The sequence below is a fragment of the Podarcis bocagei genome, assembly GCF_964188305.1.
Source record: "Podarcis bocagei genome assembly, chromosome: 5".
In the NCBI taxonomy this organism is placed as follows: Eukaryota; Metazoa; Chordata; class Lepidosauria; order Squamata; family Lacertidae; genus Podarcis; species Podarcis bocagei.
In genome coordinates this window covers 94,820,404-94,838,593 of record NC_138129.1, presented here as the reverse complement: position 1 = coordinate 94,838,593, position 18,190 = coordinate 94,820,404, and the positions used below count along the sequence as shown (strand labels likewise).

The window sequence follows — 18,190 nt, the reverse complement described above, 5'->3', positions numbered from 1 at the left end:
TGTAAAATGCGCAGGGATAGGTTTTTTTAAGGTGGTGGCAAATGATGGATCCTGGTTGACGGCTTGTTGCATAGAATTATCATACTGCCATAAATCATGGCAGATTTCAGGGATGGGATTAGCTGAGCAAGGGGAACACCCCTGTGTGTACATCTCTCAGCATGGGACGCGGGTGGCGTGGTCTAAACCACTGAGCTTCTTGGACTTGCCAATCAGGTGGTCAGCGGTTCGGATCTGCATGATGGAATTGTCAGGAGTTCAGCCTACACTTGAGAGATCCACAGAGTTTGTGCATCATGCGTGTGACAGACCTCAGCAATTCAGCATTTTGGCTAATCTACTTTATTTACATATAAACACACACGGAGCACTGCAACATGGCTCCCTCTCTTTCTAGCCTCAGACAGCAAAGAGAAAAAAGAACAAAGGACAATAGTCCCACTTCACGGAACACAGGAACAGAAACATCCTGTCTTCATCAGTTCCCACTTTATGGCGTCAAAACAAATACTTTCATGAGAAAGGCAACAATCCTATGACTGCCACCATGGAGCAGGAATTCTAACAGGAGTGATCTCCCATTGCTCTGTCCCAGCTTCTGCCAACCTAACAGTTCGAAAGCACACCAGGGCAAGCAAATAAATAGGTACTGCTTACATTACCTTTTTTTACCTTTACATGTCTCACTCGGTATGCCTCTCTTAAGGACTGGCGGGAAAGAAATTAGGATGCAAGAGTGAAGATGCAGATGACTGGAGATTTTTCAGCAGAGGGTGGATGGCCATCTGTCATGGATGCTTTAGCTAAGATTACTCCATTGCAGGGGGTTGGACTAGATGACCCTTGGTTCCCTTCCAACTCTTCAATTCTAGGATTCTGTGATTCAGTGCAAGGTGCAAAGCTTCACCTAGAAGTTCTTCTGCACGAGCCCCCTTGAAATGAATAGAGCCACATGTCAGGAAAATGCCCAAATGGATTGTGCCCCAAAGATGCAAGCATTATCTTTAACGTAACACTGGTCTCACAGTGATTGGGCACCTGGCAGAAAAGGGCTAACTCTCTGCGTTTACAACACTAGCAGAGTGCTGTCTCTGCAGTACTTTTCCAGAATGCCTCATTAGCCAGGAATGCATCTCTAGCGGCAGAATAATGATAACAATAACAGCAGCAGCAGCAGCAACAACAACAACGTTTTTTGGATTCAGAGCCTGATGTGTATTCTGTTGCACACGTGGAAGTTCCTTTTTTTAAAAAAAAGATATTTATTAAAAGTTTAATAGTTACAGAAAAAAGAAGAAAGAAACAATAAAAAGTTCACAATACATCAAAAATAAAAATAAAAAACAAAAAATACAACAAAACAACAACAAAAGCAAAAACATTTAAAAAACACATCCAATTTCTCTATATCTCTACCTTTCATTTACTTGTATCATCGACCTCCTCACACCTCCCTTTTTTGTATTCTAGTTCAGTTAGCTATTTCAGCAAATCCTTTCCATCTTTCTTAATTTTTGTTCTATAATTTATCTTAACACAATCTAACCTTAAATTTCCACTTTAACCCATTAACAATCTATTTTTACTTAATTCTTTATAGCATTTCTGCTAAGGCCATATAACTTCATTCCAGCATCCTTCTAACATTCATTAATTTTACAATATTTCTGTAAATAAACTTTAAATTTTTTCCAATCTTCTTCCACCGACTCTTCTCCCTGGTCTCAGATTCTGCCAGTCATTTCCGCCAACTCCATGTAGTCCGCACACGTGGAAGTTCCTGTGCATGCTAAATACTCCATTTACTCCCATGGTTGTGGCAGCTCAAATCTGCATAATAAATTACAAACTTGAAATTGATCATGCCTGGTTTATATATTGGACTATCTATTTAGCTTTCATTGTACACTCAAGGAGGGTGTGTGCCCGCTATCCCACTTTTCTTCTCTTAAACCTAAACCACAAAGCACCATCCTTTGGGGATAGGTGAGTACATCGGGAGGCCATAGAAACTCAAGAGCCAGCATGGTGTAGTGGTTAAGAGTAGTGGACCCGTAATCTGGTGAACCAGGTTCGCTTCCCCGCTTTTCCACATGCAGCTGCTGGGTGACCTTGGGCTAGTCACACTTCTCTGAAGTCTCTCAGCCCCACTCACCTCACAGAGTGTTTGTTGTGGGGGAGGAAGGGAAAGGAGATTGCTAACCACTTTGAGACTCCTTAGGGTAGTGATAAAGCGGGTTATCAAATCGAAATTCCTCCTCCTCCTCTTCTTCTTCTTCTTCTTCGGCATCACACACACTCATCCCAAGCATACACACATGTATACACACAACACAACCACATACATATTCCACCCAAGCAGTTAAGCTTGAAAATAGTGTTTCTGCTTTTCTCAGCTATCATTGGGGTAGGGTGATCTTCCTGGAGGCTGCAGCTAGAGAGGGATGGTTTACCAAGCTATAATAATAATACTAATAATACTAATACTACTACTACTACTACTACTACTACTACTACTACTACTAATAATAATAATGTATTTGTACCCACCCATCTGGCTGGGTTTCCCCAGCCACTCTGGGCGGCTTCCACAGAGACCAAAAATACACTAAAAATCACCCCTCGAAACCCTGCAACCATTAAACTTGGAAACAAAAACTTATATTGGAAACAATATGTTGGCCTTAAAGGAATGTGCCTTTCCTTCTCTTGGGAACAATGAATAGTGTTTATTTTATTTTTGTTTAAAAACCCAACCTTACCATTATTTCAGTGTTTTTCTTCAAATTCACTCTATGAAATATAGGCTCACTGTTGCAGCACTGCAAACCCTCTGATCTGCCTTTCTTCAAATCCTAAACTAGCGACTATTTCATAGCGATAAAGGCAATGGAAAGTAGAGAAGTGCTTGGGGGCAAAAAGGCATCTGATTCCAGGAGATGTCCTACTTTTCACAAAAGTATGGGTTTGGCTTGAAAGTCAGGACTTGACTTCCCTGTTATCGCTAAGCTGAACTCCTCAGAGCTGTTTTGAAACCTTAACCAGCAATCCAGCCTCCTCTGAGCTGGCTAGCTTTTGTTCTACCAATTTCCTTAATTAAGCATTGTTGAAGAGAGGGTGCGTCCACTGAAACCCTCTCTGCATAGTGGAAGGGTACGAGAAACTGATAGCTGTAATGAAATGTAATTTAAACCTTAAATGCAAGAGAACAAATTGCAGAGCCACAAAAGAAAGAGGGGGTTTGACTGGAGGTGCCAATGTCAAGATGAATTTGGGAAGAGGTACTGAAACCAGTATTATACCAGCGGTAGGACACGGGTGGCACTGTGATCTAAACCACTGAGCCTCTTGGGCTTACCAATCGGAAGGTCAGCGGTTTGAATCCTTGCGATGGGGTGAGCTCCCATTGCTCTGTCCCAGCTGCTGCCAACCTAGCAGTTCGAAAGCATGCCAGTGCAAATAGATAATAGGTACCGCTGTGGCGGGAAGGTAAATGGCGTTTCCGTGCACTCTGGTTTCCGTCACGGTGTCACATTGCACCAGAAGCAGTTTAGTCCTGCTGGCCACATGACCCGGAAAGTTGTTTGTGGACAAACACCAGCCCCCATTGCCTGAAAGAGAGATGAGCGCCGCAACCCCATAGTTGCCTTTGACTGGACTTAACCATCCAGGGGTCCTTTACATTTACCGTATTTTTTGCTCTATAAGACTCACTTTTTCCCTCCTAAAAAGTAAGGGGAAATGTGTGTGCGTCTTATGGGGCGAATGCTGGCAGCGCAGCTATCCCAGAAGCCAGAACAGCAAGAGGGATTGCTGCTTTTGCTGCGCAGCGATCCCTCTTGTTGTTCTGGCTTCTGAGATTCGGAATATTTTTTCTCTTGTCTTCCTCCTCCAAAAACTAGGTGCGTCTTATGGTCTTGTGCGTCGTATAGGGCGAAAAATACAGTAGCTTTTACCTTTATACCAGCGATGCAGCAACAAAATCACTTGCTCAGGACACAACATGGACAGGATCAGAAGAGGCATGTAAGATCACATTGCATTCCTAGATGGCAACCGATTGTGTGGAGTTTGCTCAGCACCTTCGAACAGGAACTGTATCTCTGAACAGTGTGAGCTTAAACTTCAGCATCAGCACCTTTCAATGTCTGCCATTCGTAAATCACTCTGGAAGCTGGTTCCTGAGACTGAAGGCATAGAGAGCTGGAGCATCTCCTGGTTTTAGAGAAATTGAGCTCTGTGAAATGGTCAGGATTTCATGTGACCAATACAAATCTGATTGTCTTCTGTGTGCTCATAAACTGGGTACATCTTTTATGGGAAGGTGGCCTTGCCAAAGCAGCTAAGGTTCAGAGGAAATTAGGGAGAATATTCCTTGTAAAACCCTACCAAGAATTCCCTCTGCACAGAGGTGCATTTAGCACCTTTATTATGTGATTTTTTATTTTGTGTGTGTCATATGCTGGGCATGTAACTCTTTATCCTGGCCTTTGGCACCTGAGATGCATGTTTGGATAAGACCCACCTTATTCTCTTGACTGTAATTTCTTTCAGAGGTTTTTAATACAGTGGTACCTCGGGTTAAGTACTTAATTCGTTCCAGAGGTCTGTTCTTAACCTGAAACTGTTCTTAACCTGAAGCACCACTTTAGCTAATGGGGCTTCCTGCTGCCGCCATGCTGCCATTTTGCCATTTCTGTTCTCATCCTGAAGCAAAGTTCTTAACCCAAAGTACTATTTCTGGATAGGACGCGGGTGGCACTGTGAGTTAAACCACAGAGCCTAGGACTTGCCGATCAGAAGGTCGGTGGTTTGAATCCCTGCAACGGGGTGAACTCCCATCGCTCGGTCCCTGCTCCTGCCAACCTAGCAGTTCGAAAGCACGTCAAAGTGCAAGTAGATAAATAGGTTCCAGCGGGAAGGTAAACGGCGTTTCAGTGCGCTGCTTTGGTTTGCCAGAAGCGGCTTAGTCATGCTGGCCACATGACCCGGAAGCTGCAAGCCAGCTCCCTTGGCCAATAAAGCTAGATGAGTGCCACAACCCAACCCCAGAGTTGGTCATGACTGGAGCTAATGGTCAGGGGTCCCTTTACCTTTACCTTTACTATTTCTGGGTTAGCGGAGTCTGTAACCTGAAGCGTATGTAACCCGAGGTACCACTGTACTGTATTTTAAAATTCTGCAGTTCACCCTGGGACCTGAGAGGATAAGAAGTCTAAATGGTAATAATGGAAAAGGACAAGTGTGCTTATTCAGCTTGAAGTTTCGGTTCCCCCTTCCCGATAGCAGGGAACTTCGCTAGGAAAAAGAAGGAAAAAGAATCTTCTGGCTGTTGAGCCTCAAATGCCCTCTGTACTCACAGGTGGCATCTTCTAACCATGGAATAAGGGTCACAATCCTTATGTGAGTCATTATAAATGGTTTGATGAATTCCGTGGCTAGATCTGTCTTTCCTGGAAATTATTAGTATTATGCAATGATTTGATGGAAATCTCATAAAATGGGCTGCAGAGCACCATCAGGCTGGATAGCTAAATCTTAATGGAGTGCATTAAGAAGCTACTACTACTACTAAATGGAATTATATATTTTTTTCTGGTTGGCTTAGTGCCCCACAGATTCCCTTATGGTGCCCAAGATTTTTGTTTTTCAGGATCTTTTGAGAACCAAGTGGTAATAGTACAAATCTTCTTACAGAGCTTGGATGATATGCTCTGGCAAGGCTAGCTCTGTCTTAGGCAGCCAAGAAGCAGAAGGGGCTCTAATGTTAAGCCAATTAGTTATATTTTATTTCAACAGGGGATAAATAAAGGCTCCTTGGATCAAATATTTGCCATGTGTAGAGTGCTCAGGCTATTGTTAGAAGCCATAGCCCAGAGCTGAAATATAAATTTTTGCCAATTTTTGAAATAGGCTGAGTTCTCAAATTTGGATTCTGATGCCATTTTTTTTTTAAGTATTGAAATTCTGCTGGTGTGTTCCAACAGAGTGAAGTTTTCTTCCATCAGTGAGGCCCTGTTTCCAGTTTGCTAGTGTTGTAGAGCATGTCCAGGAACATATGAGCTGGCTGGGGCTGATGGATTTTGTAGTCCCACAGCATCTAGAGGGCACAAGGTTGGCAAAAGCTGCTATAGGTTGTTGACTGCTCCTGCCCTAGTATTGTTTGGTGAGCCAATGTAGGTCTTTCAAGACCGGTGTTATGTGGTCTCGGTGGCTGCCCCCAGTCACCAGTCTAGCTGCCGCATTCTGGATTAGTTGTTTCCGGGTCACCTTCAAAGGTAGCCCCACATAGAGTGCATTGCAGTAGTCCATGCAGGAGATAACTAGAGCATGCACCACTCTGGCAAGACAGTCCACAGGCAGGTAGGGTCTCAGCCTGCGTACCAGGTGGAGTTGATAGACAGCTGTCCCGGATACAGAATTGACCTGCACCTCCATGGACAGCTGTGAGTCCAAAATGACTCCCAGGCTGCGCACCTGGTCCTTCAGGGGCACAGTTACCCCATTCAGGACCAGGGAGTCCTCTATGCCAGCCCGCCCCCTGTCCCCCCAAAACAGTACTTCTGTCTTGTCAGGATTCAACCTCAATCCATTAGCCGCCATCCATCCTCCAACCGCCTCCAGGCACACACACAATATAACAAGGAAACTCTCTCTCTCTCCCTCTCTCTCTCTCTCTCTCTCTCTCTCTCTCTCTCTCTCTCTGTGTGTGTGTGTGTGTGTGTGCACTCATACATATGTATTAGGGGGAAAAGGTTTTAAAAAAGAATTAGATCCCTGAATTTATAAAATGCAGCTGGATATGCTCATCATTCTCACAACATGTGTTTATACACGGGAAAGACTTGTGAGATCATTCCAGGGTGATTAAATCACTCTGTGGGAAGGAACCCAACACAGCTGTGGGCATACAGAAATCAAGAGGAGAGTCATGAAAACTTTTAGCATCGTGAAGTGTGGGCTGACTCAGTCCATACCACAGTGAGTAAAAGGTGCAGTTTGTTAAGTTTAGGTGCAACCACTGTTGCAGCCAATACAACTTCATTTTAAGAGCTCGTGTAGAACTGTGGTTCTGACAGTCTGAAGCCACCTTGAGTCAGACTCTACTGAGCTACAGAAAGGCTAATTTTAACATTTAGAGGAAAACAGAATCGTTATTTTGGTTCGTTTCTCAGGTCTGACCACTGGTGTTCAATATGAGAAGGAAATTGCCATTACTCGGTAGTAATCTCAAGCAAATACCACCCACAAAAATATGGGTGAAATAGTGTGGTCTGTTCTTGATATTGCATGGTGGATTTTGAACATGAACATTGGGTGGGGTTGAAGGGATGGAGAATTGTGTGAAGCTCTTAGACCCAACCGAAGGCTGTCTTCAAGTTCATTAGCTGAATTCATGGCAGCCTTATGGAAGACCAAATGAGGTGTGTCAGGAGCAGTTGCTGATGAAACCAGACAGGCCTTTGGCCCTGACCCATTTTTATGGGAGATAGATTTTTTGGGGTGTAACAATCCAAGTTATAAAGTTCACATCCCTCAGACAGTGTTTGGGATTGTGTGGGCTCCTCTCAAGTTGCAAAAAGAGTGTCTAATATCGGCATTAAAAAAAAAAGGTAAAGGACCCCTGACAGTTAAGTCCAGTCAAGAACAACTCTGGGGTTGTGGCGCTCATCTCGCTTTACTGGCCGAGGTAGCTGACATTTGTCTGCAGATAGTTTTTCCAGGTCATGTGGCCAGCATGACTAAGCTGCTTCTGGGGAAACGCTGTTTACCTTCCCGCCGGAGCGGTACCTATTTATCTACTTGCACTTTGACGTGCTTTTGAACTGCTAGGTTGGCAGGAGCTGGGACCGAGCAACAGGAGCTCACCCCATCGCGGGGATTCGAACTGCCAACCTTCCAATTGGCAAGCCCTAGGTTCAGTGGTTTAGACCACAGCGCCACCGGTGTCCCATAATATCAGCATTAGTGGGCATAAATTCTAGGAGTTTTCTCTGGCCTGGGCAGAGTACAATCACTTTAACCTCCATGCTATCGACAGCTGAGCGCAGAGTCTCACCTGGAGAGAATTCTAGATTTGGATACAGCCATCCATCGTCCAATCTGGCCCCGACACTGCTGTTGCCCCAGCAGTGTTCTGTTTTTACACCCAGATGGAGAGAATCAGCCTTGTGTAGGGGCTGTCAGAGCTCCTGGTGATGGAGGAGCACATGCAAAAACAGTTTTTGTTTTCTAACCCCTTCCCCTCCCCTCTACTTGGTCTCTTCCCTCCACCCTCCTTTCTGAGGAATAATGTGATAATTGCCATGTGTGACAATTTACTTGAGGAGGAGGAGGAAGCAGCAACCCCTGTTAGGCAGGTTCATCACTGGGAGGGGGGCCAGGGACGTCGCTAGTGCATCAGGCCTTGAATTGCTGGCAATTGAGACTGCTTTCCCCATGCAGGTGTGTGCAGCCGCCTCCAAACTGTTTTCACCATCTGTCGTGATGCTTCTCCTCCCACCCCTCACTCCCCATTTTCTCACTTTCTCAACAAGACTCTTATCAGGAGAAAAGCCAGAGATAACGCCAGTTAAAGGTTTGGTTGGTGGCATTTATCCATATCATTCTTTGTTCTGCCGAGCCAGAAGCAGCCTGTTCTGGAGATGATCCCAAGGACTGGTTTGCAAAGGTTACCTAGCAAGAGCCATTTTGTGGTCGTAAGCCGTAGGGCAGTTATAGCAGCTGTGGTTTGGATGGGTGCTCCAGTAAGCTGGAGAGCCCTTCACCCATCTGCTTGCTTGCACATCAACCTTCAGCACCATGGAGAGAGAAAAGAAAATAGCAGCACAACAGCAAGTTGTTTCTTCTTTGGCTCTCCAAATCTTTACACTGCCAGAGGGCGAGGAACCAGGAGAATGTGGATGGCAACAAGGGCAGGGCCACACTTTCTGACTCGCCTCTTAGTACCACTTTCTGCTATCACCAGCTGGAGGCTTCTGCCTGAAGGTTCTTTGTAGGCTTCTTGGGTGCAGCAGGAAAGCAAGGCCTCTCAAGTGAGGCTCATTGCAGAGTTGAACCAAGACCAGCCCCTGCTTCTGGCCAGCCCAGATATAGGATGGCCAGAGAATAGAATCGTCCCCTGCTTCATCCACATTTGTCCCTCCTCCAAGTTTTCATGCCAGGGCTTTCTTTCCACTCGGTTGTATTTAAGGACAACCGTGCTATTTCCGGCTGTTTTGCTGTGAAGGGATGGGAAGAGGAGAGGTCTATATTTGGTTTGCCTCACAATAGTAAAAATAAATAAATGCCAGCAATATACAAGGAACTGGAGCTGTTGGAAGGTGGTGAACGCAGATCTGGGACCATAAACAAAGGCACAACCCAAGGGTCCAAAACTACTTAAAGATTTTTTTAAAAAAAAAACAACCTTTGCTCTGCTAGTCTTTAGGGGATGGCTTCTTTTAAAAGGCTCAAATTTCACTCCTGCACTGGGCCATTTTGAAGCACCGTACTGATGAATCAGTCAAAGACGAGGGCTTAATTAGCATTAAGGAAAACAAAAGAAGACGCTTCGTTCGCTTTAGGAAGATTGATGCTGCGTCCCCAGACAGTCACGTTCTGCTGCATCACCGTGTGTCCGACGTCATGGGCAGACTCCCTGCCAAGCGGACAAATGGGGTCTGGGAAAGAGCATGAAAGTAGAGAGAGGGCAAGGCCTTATTAAAAGGCAATAAATAACCATATTACAGTCTTGAGCAATCTTTCCAGAAGCCTTTTAAGCTGTCAGTCTCTTGTCCTTTCCTGGGCATCTGAACTCCTCTAGATTTCAGCTAGGATGGGATAATGCAATTTTTCTGGGCATAAATAGCCAGGCACAATTAGCAATGACAGCATTATGCTGCATGTGACCTTGCAAAAAATAATAAAAATGCAGGTGGGGTGGGGGGAAACGAGCATGGCAGTCCATGCCCAGAAAATCAAAAGCATCTCACGTTGTGATCTCACACTCTTATTTTTTTTTTTATAAAATTTTTATTAGTTTTACAAAATTTTAGAAAACAAACAAACACTTAAAAAGACAAACATACACGTATAATTTCATAACATATTTTCATAAACCTCTTTTCTGGGACTTCCCCATACCCCCCCTTTCTGCATCCCAATGTCCATAATTTTAAGCAACTCCCAATTGTTATTTTCCAACCTCTGTCATCTTAGTCATCTCTGTATTCTGACCTTATATCACTGTATCCCTTTGTTCCAGAAAACCACAACACTCTAACATTCATTAAGTTTATAATAGTCCTTAAGATAACTTTTGAATTTTCTCCATTCTTCTTCCGCCGTCTCTTTTCCTTGGTCACGGATTCTGCCTGTCATCTCGGCCAATGTCATATAGTCCATCACTTTCATCTGCCATTCTTCCAGAGTGGGTAGATCTTGTGTCTTCCAATATTTTGCGATGAGTATTCTTGCTGCTGTTGTAGCGTACATAAAAAAAGTTCTGTCCCTCTTTGGCACCAATTGGCCGACAATGCCCAAGAGAAAGGCCTCTGGTTTTTTAGGAAAAGTACATTTAAGTACCTTTTTCATTTCATTATAGATCATTTCCCAGAAAGCCTTAATCTTCGGGCATGTCCACCAAAGGTGATAGAAGGTACCTTCAGTCTCTTTACATTTCCAACATTTGTTGTCGGGCAGATGATAAATTTTTGCCAGCTTGACTGGGGTCATGTACCACCTGTATACCATTTTCATAATATTTTCCTTTAAGGCATTACACGCCGTAAATTTGATACCGGTGTTCCATAACCATTCCCAGTCATCTGACATGATGTTGTGACCGACATCCTCACACTCTTATCTCCTTATGTTAACCAATGCTCTTGATGACTTCAGATGTGGAAACTTGGATGACCACCCTTGGCATTCTCGTTTTAATTGCCGAGGTGCGAACTATGGGAAAGGCATTTTGTAAAAATGACTTCCACATTAGCGCCTTAGTTCTTGCTTATTGGCATGTAATAACCACATTTGTTACACCAAGGCTGGGTGCCCTGTAACTCTTTGCTTAAATGTTTTGTGTTTTCTTTTCAGACCAATGATGCCTTAGGAGCCACCTGGAACTGGCTGTACTTTATCCCCCTCATCATCATCGGCTCTTTCTTTGTTCTCAACCTCGTCCTTGGAGTGCTTTCTGGGTAAGACAAGACCTTCTTCCTCTTTGATGGGTAAAGATTGCAAACAGGAATTCTTTGACGTTTCCTTACTCGATAAGAATTGCTTGTCTCAACCCCTGCTCTCTGCCTGTCTGTTAATTCCTGAACCTGGCTGCTTATCATAATGTAAGTGAGAAAGCTAGTAAAATATGTGATAATAACTTTGCAGAAAAACAAAGTGTCTTGCGGCAATTTAATGAGTAACACTGCTACAGTCCTAACCCTGCTTGTTTGGAAGTGAGCACCCTTGAGTTCACTCGAGTTTCTGAGTACATGGCATTTGCACTGTGACATATTTATTATGGAATAAACTTTCATGGATTAGATAGAGTCCACTTGCTTCTGACATAGTGGGCTGGGGTCAGCAAAAGCTTATGTTTCAATATATCTGTTATAAGGTGTTGCAGGACGTTTCTTCTTGTTGTTAATAGGTTGTCTGAATTGTCTGGGTGTCAGGTACTGATCTTGGAAGTACTGTAACTGAGGTTCTTCAGTTGCAGAGGCCCAGAATCCATGGGAAGCAATACAATTACCCTACCTTTCCTGTTCCATTGTGGAATGTCTTGGTTCTTGCTGTCAGGATTCACGATCTCCCTCTCACACCAAGAGAAAGCAGGCTGGCAGTTTTATAACGTTCAGATTTGTTGGTATGAACACAATAGCTCAGTCCAAGCACACAGCTCAATCATCCGCACTCGATGGGTCAGTTGAGCCCTCTGGAGGGCGGGCTCTTTTCCAACAGGAAATCCGTCATCAGCTGCTCCTCCTTTTGTGGGCTTGACGCCAAGCCTGAACTCTGCCCAACCTCCTAGTGCAGGGGGACTCTGGACTAGATAGTCTAGTTTGCCCCTCCTCCCCTGAATGCGAGTCTGAAAGCTGAGGCCCGTCTGCCTGCCTCACGCTGTCCTGGGAATTTACGACTTGCATTCCAAGACTGGTGAGACTCGCTTCATTCTCTGCATATGAAGAAAGCAAACCTTCATCTCTTTCCGCCTGCCACCACCTTTGGTCCTCAGAGCCCTCGCTGTCACTCTGGGAAGGAACGTTCCTGACACTTGACTGGATTCCATCCCTTGATCTGAACAGACTTCCTTGATCATGTTCTGAATGTGCTTCCTATCTTCCAGAGCAGGAACATCATCTAGTGATACTGCAGCTGTGTCAACACTTTTCTTTGAAAGGATGCAAGCTCATGGACACGTGACATGTCAAGAGGGAGTTGGGACAACCTCTCCTAGCGCTGTCTAAATTCTGTACCACATTGCCATGGCAGTCAGCAGCTGTATAGAAATACACTCTCATCCATGGGAAACGGACTGCCCTCAGAGGGTGCAATCCTGGAATCTGGAGATGGGAAAAAGTGTGGCTTGCTGTATCTCTCTGGGTCATTCACCATATGGGTCTTCTGCCCCCCTGTTGTCCACTCTTGCAGCTCTGCCTCTTCTCCCCCCCCCATCCCTGGTGTGCTGATTCTGCCCTTCATCTGAGAGTAATCAGCTGATATGATGCTATATAATTCACAGCAGCATTGTGATAGAGGGTGGCCATGATTTGCATGTGAAGGCCTCTATAACCACCCCCAAAATAAAGATACAATAGGCACAGAATTTAGTTTAAGGTTTTTGGCATTCATTTTGGCCACACCTTTATTGATTACAGCATGTGAGCGGTTGCTTAGGCATTGGTTCCAGACTACCTGAACCTGCACAGTGGCAGGAACAGGACTGACACTGGGCACCACCATATGTCAGTAAGGGAAAGCATCCTGGGGGAGCAAGAACTCCTTTGATCTCACAGCTCACCCCAGATGCTCCCAGGGGCTCTGGCGTGGCCCTAGCCCCTTGACAGGGTTCGGACAAAAGCAAGACGAGTCCCTGGATTCCTTTAACGGAATTCCCTAGCAGCAACGATGGATGGGCAGGCACAGCCAACCACGTCCCCTTCCCAAAACATTGAACCAAATACCAACCTTACAAAGTTGTGACGATTTGCTACATGGTAGGCAAAAACCAAATGGCAACAGCCAATCAGCCAAATGGCAAAATTCTTACCGGGCCCCTACTCCAAAACAGACAACTCCTAGATAGGCATAGCAAGGCCAAAGAACAACCCTAAATATAGGGTGGGAGGGTGGGTGATCCGATGCATGTCGCAAGAAAGAGAAAGCTCCCAGTGACGTGCAGCAGCTTAAATAGCCCCTTGGTAGCCAATAGATGACCCAATAGGCCAAATATTTGCCCCAGCAACCGAGGGGCAACCAATGGGGTGTTGTGGCTATCCAAACGATCCCGCCCTACAACAGGGAGGCAGTTTAGGTGATCTCACCACAACATGTGAGAGCCAGTGTGGTGTAGTGGTTAAGAGCAGTAGACTCATAATCTGGTGAACCGGGTTCGCTTCCCCGCTCCTCCACATGTAGCTGCTGGGTGACCTTGGGCTAGTCACACTTCTCTGAAGTCTCTCAGCCCCACTCACCTCCCAGAGTGTTTGTTGTGGGGGAGGAAGGGAAAGGAGATTGTGAGCCGCTTTGAGACTCCTTCGAATAGTGATAAAACGGGATATCAAATCCAAACTCTTCTTCTTCTTCACGTGCCCTCCATGATGAAGGACACGATTTGACTACAATTGGGGGTTTGTGGACTTAATTAAGCTGCCCTTGCACATTGGCTATGATTCAAGCATTACCGCCCTCCAAAGCCCAGTGCCAACCATCTGTTCCACAGGTGAATATTTGGAGAGCCTTGTAGACAGCCTATGGATCAGGGAACTAATCTAACACTGGCATTAGAAGAATAAAACAGATTAACACAGACCCCGAATCCTGAAACTACACAGGATGATCTTTCCATAGAACAAAGCAGCAGTTCTTCCTAAACTCCCTTATTTTCAAATCATGTTGGGATGTTGAGTACTGAGGGGACAGTTGCCCCTACATCCCTGCCTTGACGGGTGAGAGAAGGAAGGCCTCAGCCGACACTAAGATCCTATTCTAACATTCCTTCGTGGGAAGTGCCCCTGCCCCCAATCTTGGCATTTCATGTTCCTCAAAGGGGAAACCATTCCACATTTTGAAAACTGCTGGTGTAAGGCTCTGGCTTCATTTGTGAAAGAAATCAGAGCAGCCGCTGAGGGGAGAGTTTAGGTAACGGCTGTGGGGGTGAATGATTGCGTGGGCATGACCTGAGTGAATGAGATTAGGATAATGCTGCCTCTGTTTGCATATAGATGGCAGCACTGTAACCTTTATATATTTTTTTCCACCCCAGGAAATGGGAGTTTAATGCAAACCATCAGTCCGGGGCTGAAAACATGCGGAGCTTCAGGTCTCCATGGCAACCAGCCATGTGGCCACGCAAGCATGTTCTGAAATGCTGTCAGAAGCTCAGAGCGTGCGGAAGAGTAAGATGAGAGAACAACAAGCCCAAGGAAATCTGACTCTCTCTCTCTCTTCTTGCTCTCCCCCCCCCCTCTCTTTCTCTACTTCCTCAAGACGTACGAAGGTACACTGGATTGATAACTGCCAGTATTGCACCCCGGGCTCAAATTAGCTGTGTTTCCAGATTTCATAATTTAACTTTCTAGAGAGTCATGATTCACGCAAGTGAATTTATGGATGAAATCTTCAGGATATGGCTGTTCACCTAGATTTTAAAAATATTTGTGAGCCAAAAGGTAAATTACTAATAATTTAAAAAATAATAGGTTGCATTTGGCATACTGCTAAGGTGAACGTTCCATCAGCACAAGGATTTCTTCTTGCACAACAGAATGGTCTCCGCCTCTCATCTACCCAGATTTCCCTGACCCTCCAGAGAAGATAGGGGCATTTGCATGTGGTAGGGAAACAGAGGGGGATCCCATTATGCTCATTCTAATCTTTGCATTGGTGCCTTTATTTAGTTGAATAGCACCCTAGGAGTTTAAGGGCCAGTTCCAAATGGATTTCCCCCATTAGTGTTAGGGGGAAGAAGCCCTTTGAGTGGGATAGAAAATTAGTAGTTTTGATAATGAGAAAACATACTACGTGTACAGTTGATTTTCACCTTGTAGCCACTCCTTAACTCATTGAACTGATTCCATTTAATACCAACCTGCTGCCAAGCCAGCTCAAATATAGTTGTTGGCATCCATCTGTCTCAGGAGACAATGGAAGAGTGTGCCATCTGGGTGAAGTCAAACCATTGGGAGAGACATGTTTTACTGCAGCTGGGGCAGATGAAGGTGTCTGGTTTTGCTGCAAGAAGTGCATGGTGGCATTTCTTACCTCTGTGGTAATTTCTCCTCTGTTCAGTGTTGTGGATACACAACCTGATTGTCTTCTCTCCTGGCACTGTGGTTGTCTGTAAGGGATTCCCACATGGCGGGGTTCACGTTGCCAGCCTTCATGTTACGTTTGCAGACATCTTTATCATGCATAGCTGCTCTGCCAACAGACCTGGTGTCTGAAGCCAGCTCTATGTCTTTGGGGACCCTGCCACCTTCCCTTCTGTGTACATAACCAAGCCATTTAATACCACCCTGCTGCCAAGCCAGCCCTAATACAATGCATTTATGACTCCAGACTAGAGATTAGAATGCTTAATTTGTACCAGGGTTGTGTCACAGAATCTGTTTATATTGCTAGGGCTGAGCCTTGAAATATATTGTGCTGGGCCCGGGGGGTAACCCGTGAAACGCAGTCCAGGACCGGTCCAGAATCCAAAGGTTCCACTGGGAGTCAGTCCGACAGAGCCAAGGCAGGACACAAGGCAGGAAACCAGGAAAGGACAGGTACAAGATCTCAGGCAGGATCTGGCATACAGCAATGTTTTTTTAAATGAATATTTATTAGAAGTTTTCCATTTTCAAAAACCAAAAAAAAAAGAAAAGACAAAAAGAAAAATTAAAAACACATACAATTTGAAATCCTTATTTTCTATTAACATCTTTCCCTGACTTCCCCACACCTCCCCTTCTTATATTCCCATTTAAATTGTAAATTCAACAAGTTCTTATCCCCAATTTTTAACCTTTTCACTATATCTATACTGATACATAAAATACAGTAGTTAACCTTTTCATGCTTGATTCATTTTTGAAAAACAAACAAACCAATTTTACCTTATATACCTCAAAATTTATACCTCAGAACTCATTCTTAAATCCTTTTTTTCTAAAGTCGACCCAAATTCCTTTCCACGAATTCCCCACTTTTCATATTGATATCAAAACAAATTAAAGAAAAAGACAGATTATATTTATACACCCTTTGGATCCCCAAACCCCACCCCATCCCCTTTCCCGGTTTCAATCCCCAACAAATGTCCAACAGTCTTAGTCTGCTATCAGCCTGGAGATCTCACATCCGAGGCCCTTAATTGTCTCTCAGTTCCTCTCTGCCAGATTTTTTGATAGTCCTTAATATTAAACACCAGATCTCGGAGATGCTCTAATCCAGTGAGGACAATGGTTCCTCCAGCCAGACAACCATACTTAAAAGTGGAGCCCAAATCTTGTTTCTTACTCCTTTCAAATCCAAATGTCTCCAAAGCACCAGCTTTCACCTTGATCAAATTTATAGTCCTTGAATCTTCAGATCTCCACATATAGAGATCTTTCCATTCTTCAGCCTCCAATTTGGACCAAGTTTCCATCATCCAATTCTTATTTTCCTTTGTAGCCATCATGTCAGGACTCTGGCTCTCCTTTGTCATCTGCAACACCACATCTCCTCCTTCCCTTTCCTCAGAAGCAACATATGTCTTTTCCCCCACACTCTCAGAGTTAACTTTCTCCTCTTGTCCAGCTGCATGAACTTCCTGGATCAAATCCTTATCAAATTCAATGCACTTGTTTACTGTTAAGTCCAGGGTTGCAACGTTAGTAGCCAAAACATCAATTTGGCCTTGTAACTTTCCCAAGAGAAAGAAAATTCTGTCCAGTTTAGCTTGAGTTTTCCCTCCTTTAGCCATTCTTGTAATGTCCCCAAACCCCCTCTAGAGGGATTTTGGTTACTTAGTATTCCATCCAGTTCAAATCCAAAAATCAAATTAGTTTGTATCGGTTCTTCCTTATTTTCAACAAGATGTAGCCAAATTGTAACAAATATATCCAGCAGAGACAGAAAAAAAGATTGCTTTTTCCGTCTTGACAGCTAGTTTGACAGCTGTCAAGCTCTTCAATATCTCTCCAACAGGCTTTCTCGTGGATCACTCCCGGGTCCAGGGGGGTGACACTTCAGCTCCAAAAATTAACTCTTATCCTCCAGTAAAGATTACTTAAACTGCCAAATCATGGAATTAATATCTTTTGCCCAACAAGAGGGGAAAATTCCTCTCGACCTTAGTTAGTTAGTCCTTGCTTTAGATTATTTATAAGACGGGGAGACTGACTTCCCGTTTACGCCTTCCCCGATCGTGCCTAATTCAACAAAAATTTTTCCTTTAAATGTCCAATTTCCGTATTACTCACGGGTTGCTGCTTTAGAGTCCAATTGTTCACAAGAAGAAGCCAGTGCTCTCCGACCATGGCATGCGGCTTCACTCCGTAGGAGAAGCAGTCGACTCACAGCACCGCGCCACTCACCCCGTCTCCCGTTCCGAAGCCTTTAAAAAGGCTCCTTCACGGGTCGGGGGGGCGCAAATGGTGCCCGCCGAGTCACCAGGTTCACAGGCTTCCCTGCCTGTGATTTTTAAGGGTCCCCGCGTCGCCGCAGCGGCAAGACCCGATCCTACGGAGCCGATTCCCTCCGGAGCTCAGAGGGAATCCACCATTAGTCGATCGCGCTAACCCGGAAGTCCATGGCATACAGCAATGTTGCTCCTGCAACCTGGGGCGGGGTCCGACAGCCTTTTACCTTTGCCGGGGTAGCAGCCGGCCCTGAACCAGAGGAGTCTCAGTCTGCACCGGATCCTTTGCCTCAGACATCATCTGAACCAAGTCTGGGGCCTGATCCTGAAGAGTCCCAGTCTGCACAGGTTCCCCTGTAACTAAACCAACTGGGCTGAGTC

The 18,190-nt window shown here is 44.9% G+C and overlaps 1 protein-coding gene across 1 annotated transcript in view; it reads left to right on the top strand.

Annotated features, from left to right (window-relative positions):
• CACNA1E (calcium voltage-gated channel subunit alpha1 E) overlaps positions 1-18,190 on the top strand; it is a 497,143-nt gene that overhangs the window by 280,136 nt on the left and 198,817 nt on the right. Inside the window, 1 exon segment of the mRNA XM_081194559.1 lies at positions 11,080-11,183. Within this exon segment, the coding sequence (XP_081050685.1) occupies positions 11,080-11,183 (104 nt within the window).